General features: G+C 40.3%; 1 protein-coding gene across 9 annotated transcripts in view; it reads left to right on the top strand.

Annotated features, from left to right (window-relative positions):
• KCNMA1 (potassium calcium-activated channel subfamily M alpha 1) overlaps positions 1–12,829 on the top strand; it is a 705,800-nt gene that overhangs the window by 557,142 nt on the left and 135,829 nt on the right. For all 9 annotated transcript variants that reach the window (XM_081267518.1, XM_081267514.1, XM_081267517.1 and 6 more), the window contains exon 16: positions 4,959–5,027. In XM_081267518.1, coding sequence (XP_081123644.1) covers positions 4,959–5,027 — 69 coding nt within the window. The remainder of the gene's footprint in view (positions 1–4,958; positions 5,028–12,829) is intronic.

Below are 12,829 nucleotides of genomic sequence, written 5' to 3'. Positions count from 1 at the left end.
TCAGGAAAGCAATCTAACTTGTTATTACAACAGTTTTATTGCAGATTGCTGGTTTAAGACCTTTTTGTGACAAGTGGCATTTTTTCTTGAAAAAAATAAGTCATTTCTATTCCCCTGTAATTATTTTTTGCAGCCAGTGACAACTTCCTGCTTTGGACATATCGGGACATTTTATTTTAGAAACCAAGAATTAAATTCTTGCTAACTTATGGCCAGTCTTATCCTATTTATCACGCTGTGAAGGCTTCCTGTTTTTTTTTTTTTCCTTGCATCTTACCTCTTTTTAATTCTGCTTCCTGATCCCAAACTGGTCCTCTGTACTTTGAAACACAAATAGTGTGGGTAAAATCAGAGAATGGCTGTGAGGACTGGATGGCTAATGCCTGTTCTCCTCTACATCACCGCCCAAATGGTGTTGAATGAAGCAAGTAAATATATAACCACAGGGCTTCATTTGGGGTGGTCTGAAGGCATATTCTTAGCTAGGTACCCCTTGTAAGAAGATCCCAAGGATAAATCGCTATGTGGATCTTAGACTCAGACTTGCATCTTGGCACAACAGATCCAAGGTCAAGATTAGATTCACAGAACCTATCACTGCTATTATTTCCTTCAACATCCTTCTTTTCCATTCTGCCTGCCTGGACCAAACAAGACAAGCTAAGAAGCAACTTGTTTCAGGACCCAGTACTCCTCTCCTTTATTCTGCCTACACTTTCCTAGTTTTCTACTCTGTCCCTTGTCCATCACTTCAGTAACTCATGAGATTCTGTAGCCCATTCATTTATTGGAACTTTGCTCTTTGCACATCTCAAGATGCCAGGAAGCAGAGCGTGCATCCTGTACTAGCGATGCACAACCTAGAGTGGAGAGAGAGAGAGAGATAAGCAAGAGATCAACCTTATCCGCTCCCCTTTTTCCTTGCCTCCATCCCCTCTTCCCCACTGGACACCCCCACCAGAGCCTGGATCTCGGCTATATCCTTAAACCCAGGACCCTGACACTGGCCACCTACCTCCCTGTGACCAAAAACTGTGGTTTGAATACTCATGGTGGATCCATAGTTCTGCTTTCAATCTGAATCATGGTTTATTATTCAATGTATTTTGCCAAGTTCCTGACAATACCCATTAGAGCAGGAGTTAAAAACTTAGATGCCCATAGGGGGCGGAAAGTTGGCAAAAAAAATGAAGAGTGAGGGGGTCTGAGACCATAGGGAGCAGTGGGGACTGTGGCACAGTGGAGAACACATCCCCTGGGGAGAGGGCTGAAGGAGTTCTTCATAGTACCAGTCCTTTTTAGCCATATGGATGGTGATTTCAGTGTGGCTTTACCTGATTTTGCAAGGAAAGCAGAAAAGCCATTCTTCCTTTAATGTGAAATCACCTATTGGTATCTGTTTCCAGCTTTTAAAAAACAATGTTAACAACCAAGCAATGTGTCTGTACATTGGGCTGTGACCACCGCATTCCTTTCTCCATTCCTAAAAGAAGCATCTGCGTAGCACACTGTATTGAGACTTGATTTCCACTTTTGGCTTCCTACACATTCTTGAGGAATCTAGGACCTCATGCATGCTAGCCAGCTATTCTACTGCTAAGTTATATTCCCAGACTCACTTTTGTCTTTTTGGTGTAAAAGCCATTTGACCTTCAGCCAGTTGCTAGTTGCTTTGTCCGCTTTGGCCTTCAGCTTATTTTCCACATAAGAAGGTCAGGATCAGCCACTTTGAAAGGGTGGTGAGACACTGTTTGCATATATTCCCTTGGTTTATACCACTCGGTGCCTCTCCTCTGTCATGTCTCCTTTGGCCAGTGAGCAATAGCTTGTTTTGGGCTAAAGGGCTTCTTAAAAGGAGGTTTCTATCAGGGAGTGTAGAGTTATCTGAGAAAGTGGGGAAGTTTTGTCGGGCATGACAGTGATCCCAGCAACTCAAGAGGCTGAGGCAGGAGGATTGCAAGTTTGAGGCCAGCCTCAGAAACATGGCAAGGCCCTGAGTACTTAGCAAGACCCTGTCTCAAAATAAAAAAAAAAAATTAAAAAGAGCTTAAAATGTGGCTCAATAGTTCAATCCCTGGTACTGAAAAAAAAAAAGAGGGAGAGAAAAAGAATGTTAGATTTGAAAGAGGGCTTAGAGATCTGCTGTCCATCCTTTATAAGGTTCACAAACGTGCATGAAGTTGCATAGATTGTGTTGACTTTCTGGCATTAGGAATCTCCTTTCCTTTTATATTCAGTTACTAAATGGCATTATAGTAGCTTGGAATAAACAATTCACCATTACTGTGAACAATTATTTTCTTCTCACCAGTAGGCTTAGTTTCACAAAAGCTAAGCGATTAAGATCTTTGATCCCATGAACTACCAGAGGCCAAAATTGGAATGGTCGTGGCTTATAGGATAACAACAAATTAACCTTTGCATAATCCATGCTAAGTGAAGACCAGATTTCTCCTTGAATTTTTTTTCTTTTTGGTATTTAATGACTATTTACATTAGATAGTGGTTTCTTAATCTGGCAATTTGGTCTGATAAACATTGCATAAAGTACCTGATTTTTAAAACTAATTTAAGCTCTAAAAGTAGCAACCCCATAAAGGGTGCATGTAAGTGGAGCTCTATGGGACATAAATTAAAAAGGGCATTTTCCCTGCTGCACTTGGACATGTGTGCTGGTGTTTCAGCAAGCTGCATAATCAGCACAAAGCCCAGGTCATTAGAGTCTGCTGGCAGGAATCAGAAGACCTGCAAATCACCGGAGAGCCCACATACACCTGAATGGAAGTGGGTCTCTGAAATCTATCTCTTGAAGGCAAGTCTGTGAGACCAGGACCTCGCATATAGGAATGAGCAATTGGTCTCATTCCTCTTGGAGAACTCAGGGCCTTTTCCAGAACTGTCCAGGCTGACTATGTCACTTCTCTATTTAAAACCAGCTAAAGGACACCCATTCCTTGGAATAAGCTGCAGACTCCTTGCTGTGGCAAAGTTCTCCTGACCTTGCTCCTACCTTGCCCTCTGGCCTATTCGCTATCACTCTGATCTTGCTCACTCAGTTTCATCCTCTCTGGCTTTATTGCTGTTTCTCAAACACCCATAGTTCTTTTCTGCCTCAAGGCCTTTTCACGTGCCATTTTTATTCCACAGAATTTTTTTCCCCCTTATCATTCCATTGCCTGCTCCCCAGGCTCCACTGTTCTGTATATCCTCAGAATGGTCCTCCTGGTCTGTCACAGGTGACACACCCTTTGTCATTCACTCTTCATTCCCTTAGGTTGTTTTCTGCATAGCATGTCATTTTCTGAAAGCTTATTATTTGTTCACTTGTATATTTGCTTATTGCACATCTCTGCCAATGCAAAATCAGCTTCATTGGGGATGAAAATGTATATCCTGCTGAGTATTAGCTAGACACCTAATGCATAGGCACTGGGCAAGTTGCATGGGTTTTCTGAGCCTTAGTTTAACCACCTGTAAAATAGATACCAATAGAAGTCTGAAGAAGTGGGGTAAAAATTCCCTCTCAGGGATATTGTGAGGAATCAAAGGGGCTGTTAAGGAAGGCCCTGGCCCTTGAACCAGCACCTTATCCCCCATATAATTCTGGAACTAAATGACCGTCAACTCTTTTTTTAAATCCATCAGTCAACCAAGGTTTCATTATCCAAATAGTCCTTAAAGACATAAAGTGATAACGCTCATTGCAAAAATTTGTAATATATATGCAATTCATTTTTTTGTTTGTGAGTTTTTATTTCTGAGTATGTAAATATATTTTGCATGTAATTCTAGCATATTATTTACAAGTTTGCATCTTGTTTTATAATAGTATTTGTTGATTTTATATTTTGAAATAGTCTGCAAAAAGTCATTTTGAATGCTGCCTAATACCAACCTTGCACCATGTAAACATTGCCTTATTATTGGACACTTAAGTTGCTTTGGATTTTTCTACACTACATAAATAACACTGCCCTGAACATCTTTATGTATAAATATTTTATGGCACCTCTTATTATTTTCTTAGAATTAAAACTTAGTAAATGGAAATCATTTTTTAATGAGTTCTTCATAGCAGTGGGTACATTCTCTGTGCACTATGGAGAATTCTCAACAAGTCAAAAACTTTTCAAGAAGTTGCTCTGGTGGAGGAGGGAAATTCAGACACATGAAACAATAAGCAACCAGTACTGGTATAAAATAGACTCTAGGCCAAATGCTGTGGTTACAGATGAGGTGATGGAAGAGTCCTGAGAATAAAATCAGGGGTAGTGTTACCTGGAGAACACCTATGGCTTGGAAGATTAGATGTGGTGTGGCCTGGGAGGAGGGGCAGGAGCAGAAGAGAAGGCATTTGGGCGGTGGGAGGAGGCAGCAGTGAAGGCAGCGAGCCTGGAAGGAGCCAGCCACAAAACACCGGGCAGATGAGGTGAGACAGCTTGGATGGAGCCAGTAGTGACAAAGCCGTAGTCATGTGCTGGGCACTTACACGGAAGCAAAGTATTATTACCATCATTCCAAGCACACAGGGGTCTGCTCGGAACAACAATATAAACCATTTGTACCAAAGACCGAAGTAGAATCCAAATAACAGGTCCAGCTGCTCCAAATCTCTCCCTCCCCCTGTAGTTAACATTTTACTATCCGACTGAGTAACTAATGAATCTGGCCCTGTGTAAATCCCCAGGCAGGAATCCCTGCTTGGGGTCTGTCTAGACATCCAGACCTGGGTGCAATTTGCACTTTGAACATCCAGCACCTTATCACACGCAAGAAATCAGGTTTAATGGGGAAGAGGGGGGCTGTAGCTTCCACCCTCTCTCTGGCACTGGCACAGAGGAGTGAGGATCCCCTTGGATAAAGACTGTATCTGTAGACTGAAAGGTCGTAACAGTGTTCCTTGTGTGTCTCGGCTCATCCAGGAGCACTGACTGTGAGGCTTCTCTATCTCGTTGCAGGCTGTGTTTTGTGAAGCTCAAGCTCCTAATGATAGCCATTGAGTACAAGTCCGCCAACCGAGAGAGCCGGTAAGTTGGCTACCTCCCAGCAACCCGTTGACATCCAAATGTGTGAGTGTTCATTCTGAGAACTTTTAGTCTACTCCCTCTTTCTTATACGTTGTTTATTTGCTTTGAAACTGATGCAACACCTCTCTGACCCTAGGGGTACACTTAAAGCATGCTCAACTGGACACTGCAGCTCCTATCTCAGACCAACCTAGCACCCCAAGTTCAACTGGGTATTCAGAGAGGATTTCCTCAGATGAGAGGGATGAGCCATTCGAGTATCTTCACCTGATCACGCCAATATGGGCATTTTGCCCTCTAAGCATAAAACAAGGAACAAGACCATTTCTTGAAATCCTTGTTTACCCCTGTGAGAAAGAAGCAGGTGGACTCAGACCTCCTTTACAGCAGGCCTGGGGTAGAGCCATGATGGGAGACACCAGCCCTCTTGATAGCCAAATTACAAGCAGCCTATTGTGTACCATATGTGCTTCTCCCATTGCAGCTGAAATCCAGGTGGCAGAATATCAGCTTCATGTAAATTAGCCAGGAGAGCAGAGCTCGGGGGCAGGAGCTCTCTTTATTTATTTATTTTTCACTTAATTATGTGCAAATCAGACTGATGAGGGACAGGGTCTGGTTGAAATAGATAACATACCAGTCAATACATGGGATCTCGGCTGGAAGAGGGTGTCATCATGTTAACATGGAATTTTTTTGATGGGGTATTGAATGCATTGAAGATCAAATATAAAGAGATGATTTTTTCTCCCCACTTCTTATCAATAGTTCTGGAAGAAAGAGAGCTGGTTGAGAGAGGCTCTGGCTTTTGTTCTCTGAAATGACATATCCAGAGTCTGTTCCTCCTATGGTAAATCATTTGTTCCTGCAGCACAAGGGTAGAATGCAGACACCTGCTGGCACATGCCTTCAAAACTGAGCAGATGCAGGGCAAGACTAGAAGGTTCCTCTATCATCATTTAAGGAGTTTTCATTATCCGGAAGAATGCCCCAATAGAGCCAGACTTCCAAATGTACAGTCTGTGTCTATGACCCCAAATAAATAAATAAATAATAAAGAACCCACAAAACACTGGATTGTAATCAAGTCCAATCCAATGTTTTCTCTTACCTTAACTACCAGATCAGATTGCATGCAAAGTCAATCTGATCAAATGCTGAACTACTTTGAAAATCCAAATCTGCCAGAGAAAGATGAAGTGGTAGATTTGGTGGCCACATGTAGAATACGGCTCTAGCAATTAACAGATATGTATATATGTATACATTTTCCTTTTCCATGTTGGCAAAGTGAAAAATAATGAGAAAAAGCTAAGAGGGCCCTGGCTATTCACTGTTCAACAGATAAAGTGGAATTTTCCAGGGTGATTGTTTGCCCATGGTTTTGCCAGTCCTCACCTGTACCTGTTGGGGGGGGGGGGCTTGTGTATCCTGGGTTTTTGCAAATTATATTTTTCACATTGCCAAATCAGTAAATCTTTGTGTAACTCTGTGTTCTCTCTTTATCACTTTTGTGCATTTCTCTTCTCCACCCCCCCACCAAAAAAAAAGTGTCATGATGATGCAAATCATGTTTTTCCTACTATTCTGGAATAACTTCATGGCAGGAGACTGCTTGGTAAACCTTGACCAATCTCCTACCTGGTCACAAGGAAAGAGAGGGATAGGCAATTAATGGTTCAGTGTGAATTCGCTGTTACCATTCTAACAAAATGAACTCAGTGATCTCCCTGAGAACAAAATCTCTTCTTTGATGGGCCCTCTAATTGATTCATAAATCTGAGATGTTTTCAACAAAGCCATATTTATATATACATATATATATATATGTTTTCAGATTTTAAAAAAATAGGTGAAAAGTACTTGTTTGGCTTTGTTTTGGCTTTCTGTGTATGGTTGCCAGCTCTGATCCTCAAATGTGGCTTGGTCTCAGTGTGGAAGAACTTTGGTTCTTGTGGGAAAAGGTGTGTCTGAGGGAATGTGGATCATGCCCCTGAGATAACCCAGGACTCATCCAACATAATGACCATGTTTAAAATAAGCATTTTTGGATGCTCCCTGAGAAAACAATTTTATTTCTTTCTTCATGTAAAAAGTCCCCCATTTCTTTCCCTCTCACATTTTGTAACTAACCAGGTGTTTAGGTGCGGAGAAGCCTCCCTCTCCCCCCACCCTCTGGCCTTCAACCTGTGTTTAACAGCCTCCTTTGTTATTGGTTTCACCCCATGATACTGTTTTCATGCTTTGCTGAAAAACCTTGTTTTCACATGCATCCTTCAAGTGATTTGAAACAAAGGTTTTAGTCCTTCTTTCCTTCTGGTGTCAGTCAATTTATTATCAAATTGTTTGATTTTAAATTCTTTTCTTGTCGTTTTTGCAGAAGCCGAAAGCGGTATGCACTCTTCGTTAACTTTCCTTCCAACCTCCACCCTCTGTCTTCACTCCTAACCACAGGACTAACCATTTGCCAAGAATTCAAGAAGAGAGAGATTATATATATAGATGTACATATATATAATCTCATTCCCTTGTCTAGTGTATATATATGTTAAACACACACACATATATATATATATCCCTCTCCAACTAGAGTACATGAAAACGGAAAGTAGCCTGTTGCTGTCCTTGTTTGGTTTGTTGATTCTTTTGGATGACGCACTAACTTCTTTGCAGGAAACTTAAAACAAGAAAAGGCATAATCCTATTTTCAGTCAGGGCACCAATGATGGGAACAAATACTAGTAAAGTTGAAAAGGAGGATGCTTCTCTCCAGCCCTTTGTGTCTGTTTTTGTATTGTCCTAATGTGTCTTGGTGTCCACCAGATGCGGGTGCCATTTTGTCCACATCCCACATCCACGTTCCCTGTGACCTCCTCCTTCCTGTGTTGAGTTTCCACTTTGTAGAGCACAGTTTCCGTCCTTTCACCACAAAACAGACACCAAACCCTTATGATTTTATTTTTTCCCAATCCTTATTTTGGTGATCTCATTTTAAGAATTTAATTTGTTGGGCAGTGCTCAGTAAAGATGAAGAACGCTGCTATTAAATTGCAAGTATCACACCTGATTTACTGAAGGAGTGCTGTTTACTGGGACAAACTCAATATTTCTTAATAAGAAGTAGCTCAACTTCTTCCACTGTGTGACTTCATCCTGTTTTGCTGCTGTTTTATGTTGCATGAAGCATGACTAAATCATCATCAATGGCATTTTTTTTTTTTTTTTACTTTTTGGTTAAAATTTTCAACATAGTTTTTCAATAATGTGTTCTCTAAGAGAGTATTATTGAAAACAGATCGTTGCAAGGCCTACTTGTTCATCTTTCCAAGAGTTGTTTTTCTCCGTGGTTGTGATCACTGTCATGTGTTTGTGTTTGTACGTGTGTGTGTGTGTGTGTGTGTGTGTGTGTAACTCTTTCCACAGTCAGCTCTCCTGTGATTTTGGAGCAGATGTATAATAGAGGTGGCTTCCTGTCAGTTTGGTATTATTGATATGATCCAACTGCAAGAAGTTACTGCAACACTTTGCATCTTCAAAGGTCCACAGTGGTTGCACCTCTGCTGTTGGCTTTTGGCCTTTGAGTCTTTTTATCTTGTGGTGAAGGCATGATTTGATGTAGGCATGACTTGTCCTAAAGTGACATGGCTTGCTCCCAGAACCAAATAGCTTGCATTGTCCTTCTCAGATCAGTTCTCTCCTCTCCATCCCCACGTGGCTAATATTTTCACATGTGCAAAATATATTTTAATATTCTATTTCTAAAATTATTGAGGTGGATTTGGGCTAAACAAATCCTTGCCAATATCCCCCAGGGACCAAGGTTTTGGTCCTTTGAGTCTGATCAACTGGGAGCAACCTGTATTACGTTGTCTCTATGGAAGTGAACTGGGCTTAATATATTAAAGCATGGGATACACAACTGTGCTTCCTACACATATCCTCAAGTAAAGTGTGTGTGTGTGTGTGTGTGTGTGTGTGTGTGTGTGTGTGTGTAGTTGTGTGGGACTCCAGCAGCACATATTGAAAGCCCAGAAGAGATGAAAAGTTCCAAAAAGGTGATATGGTTTGAGACTTGGGGTTTCTCTGAGCTGTGCCCTAACACAGCCCACAAATTGCAGTGCAGTTGGGCTCTTAGAGGGGGTACATTTGGTTCAAACAAATCCCAACTGAGAGCAATTGTATATTAATGTGTGTGTTCAGACAGGCCCATCCCAGTGGTGTGCGATATCTGGGCATAGCATGAGCTGAAGTCCGAGTTGGTTCTTATTTGCTTGCTACAGTTAATGAAGTCCCATTAGTTTGTTGGACACAATTATAATTACCATATTATTGAGTATAAACTGTATTCTCATATGAGCCATGATATTTTCTTAATTGCTTGGGGAATGGTACATGACACCTACCAGAAATGGAGGGGAAGGAGGGAAATACACACCTATCATATTTGTCCATAGTGGATAAAAAGTTTTCTTTAAAACAAGATCTGTGTCACTTGAATTGCCAATCTTTGGTCATATCCCCAAACAATAAATAGGTTATGTTTATAACAATTGAAGAAGAGATCATGGGTTATGAACTCCCATTTTTACCCCGTATACAGATTGAACTATGTAATGTTTTGAACAACCAACAATAAAATAAAAAAAAGAGAAGAGATCATGGATCACTAAGTATTTCCATTGTTATTTGTAAATGTTGGACAAAAGGAAAAAAATCATTGCTCCCCCACCAAGCCCTGGTCCTCCAACCTGAGCAGTGTTCACCAAGAAATGCCCAATAAATTGCCCAATAAAAGAAGTGCAGGTGAATACCTTTCAAAGAATCCCAATACAGGTGATTCCCTTTTGGACTGATCCCTACTGCCCCATTCCACAAAGATGAGTCTTATGTTTAGGAACATAAATTTCATTCGGAGTGAGTTCTACTTTCAATATTGAAATCAACTGCTCCAACTCCCTAAGTGACTCACTGTGTCTTTGCATATTTTCATATTTATACTTAATGCCCAGAGATTATGAGCTTGGTAACCAATCTGCCAGAAGATGTGGTAATTCCTGGGGTCAGCCTAATGGTTTGGAAAGAACAGAGGGAACTACCTTTCATCTTATTTGAGAAGGAAAGAAAAACTCAGAACTGAGACCAATGATTTAAAAGTTTCATTCATTCAACAAGAGTTGAGAAGTCTTGTTGCATGCTACTGAGAGAAATTTGGAAGTAAATAGAACATGATTATGTTTTGCACCCCTCTACTCAATGATGGGTTCCTTACAGAAAATATGAATTTATTCTACATGCTGATGGGTGGACAAAGAATAAATCTAGATATGGAACTAATTTGAGAGCAAAAATGAAAGGGGCCACACCAGCCCTGTGCTACCAGCTGTCATAGGGTGCTTTCAATTGAAACCAACAAGTTAATAGAAAACAGGGTAATTTATATGTTCCTTGAAATGAGGGAATGTCTACCCCTGCCAAGATGTCCTTATTGGAATTCTGCTAATGGATATATGGTCTTCTTTTCTTAGAGATTTTTCTGGATACTTCACATGACACATCTTGAAGTTTATCTCTGATAAGCTAGTGAATTAGATAGAGTTGGAGCCAGAGAACTGATTTAAAGTGGCACATAGGAAAAGGGACTTTTGGCAGTCATAAAAACAAAATGAGTTAACATTGAATAGTCTCCTAAAGAGATTTTTGGAAAAATTTTAGATATTCCCATTAGGAGGTCAATAAAAAATTCTAGGGGTAGTAAGCATTTTCCTGGAAAAAGTAAGAACAGTTACTTGTCTAAAATCCTTATGTTTTTATATTTTCCAGACGAGGAGGATTAACACTTTATTTAAACTTTCTAGATTTGGAATGTGGATAGAAGATTTAAAATCTGATCTATCAAAAACAGTAAGGTATTTCCTGAAAGAGTCTTTGGAATTCAGTCCTGTTGCATAGGGAAATGTTGTGGGCCCCTGGAAACAAGGGCATGTGCTTCTTCCCCAGACCCTGAAATATAAAAGTTGAATCCAGCACAGCTAGTATCTTTATGCATCTCAGTTTCTTTCTTTCATTTTCTTAAGGGCTGGGGTTATTCTTTCAAGTCCCACCCAATAGGCTATCTCAGCTCTGCCTTGGTATCTGCAAATGGTGCTGCTTCACACCTCCCATAAGGACTCTCTAAATTCTCCCACCCCACCCACAGGAAGGGATATTGGGATTGCACAGTCCGTGAGGCCCCTGGAAATGCTCTCTGTTCCATGTGCATTAGCCATAAGATTTAAGGGACAGGCACTATTCATGTGTTGCTGAAAGCCATTCTGAATGAGCTCATCTCCAGATTTGTGCAGAGATAAAGTATTTAAGGTACTGCAGTCAGGAAAAGAGTTAATTTTTGGGTGGGTTTTTAGTATCAAGGACAAAGTGGAGGTTAGAGTTGTGGTCCTATGAGAGTTTATTTATTCTCATTTTCCAACCACCTTGCTCATAATTAATGGAAAGCATAGATTAAAGACCTACTATATCTCTCAGAGAATAGTACATACTTTAATTTAAAGACACTGGAAACTAGTGATTATTTATCCCCATTTTACTGATGAGGAAAATGAGGCTTAGCTGTGTCCACATGCCCAAAGCCAGGGATCCAAATGGATGGGGCCTGACTTGTGTTACCTGAGTGCTCACCCACCATTGGAAAGTTATGTAAGGTACATGTATGATATGCTACAATGAAACCCTCTTTTCTATATAATTAATATGTACCAAAAAAAAAAAAAACCAATTACAATTAATGGTGAATGACAGTGTACCTCATGTCAGTGCCAAAATCTTTCCTTTCTGGCACAATAACATGACCAAAAGAAGCTTGAAGTTTGTAATGAATGATCTTAATCGGTACTCTCTAGAATGCCAATCCCAAATTTTTACTAAGGGCCAATTCTTGTTCACTGTAGATAAAGAAGAAAGGAAATGAAAAGAAACTTCTCATTGATAGGAACCTTGCTATCATCATATTTCACAATGACATGGCGGGTTCGCTCACTGGAGTGCAATTAATGAGGCCCACAATGTTAGGCAAGGAAGCAGGGGTCTATGGGAGGCTTGTTTTGTGCACATGTGTCACCAAGATGATGTATGTCACATTTTCAATTCCATTGCTCAAATCATGTGAGGATTTTTTTCCCTACTCAGAAGCTTTTCTTCCATTCTTATGTTAGAAATATAGACTTTTCAATCTTTAAGGAACTATCTTTTTTAGGCGCCAGAAGTGCACGGGGTTTTTAATGGATGCCTGGTGCATCAACCTGCATTGTACATCCCTGTAACTTTGTCTCATTACGGACAGGGTATTTTGATAAGAAGCCCTGTATTTTATCCCATGGAGCCATTTAAAGAAACTCTGATAACTATTGACAATGAAATATATTTGGATGTTTTTTGTTTTTTACAAGAATAAAATACTAAAAGTAAAATCAAAAGTAACAATACCCATCATGCATTGAGCTCTTTATACATTACTTCACTCCATTTTCTGAAGGAAGACTGTTGTTATCATGAACCTCCTCTTGTAGGGGTGAAAGTTGAGTACTAGGGTTTAGTAACTTGCCCAAACTCAGGCAGCAACTCAGTGACAGAGCTCAGATTTGGACCCAGTTTCTGATTGCAAAGTCAGACGGAAGTGCTACCTTGCAAGAAAAGGAGTTAAGAAAATGAGCAGAATTCATATTTCCACCTTTCTAACATGTATTTAATTGACTTTGGATAAGAAATCCACCTAAACTATATAAGCTCTGACCCTTTCCCCTCATAAT

Source organism: Spermophilus citellus (genome assembly GCF_964194105.1).
Source record: "Spermophilus citellus genome assembly, chromosome: 15".
NCBI lineage: Eukaryota > Metazoa > Chordata > Mammalia > Rodentia > Sciuridae > Spermophilus > Spermophilus citellus.
The sequence above is the reverse complement of the archived record's forward strand: the minus strand, read 5'-3'. Positions and strand labels throughout refer to the sequence as shown.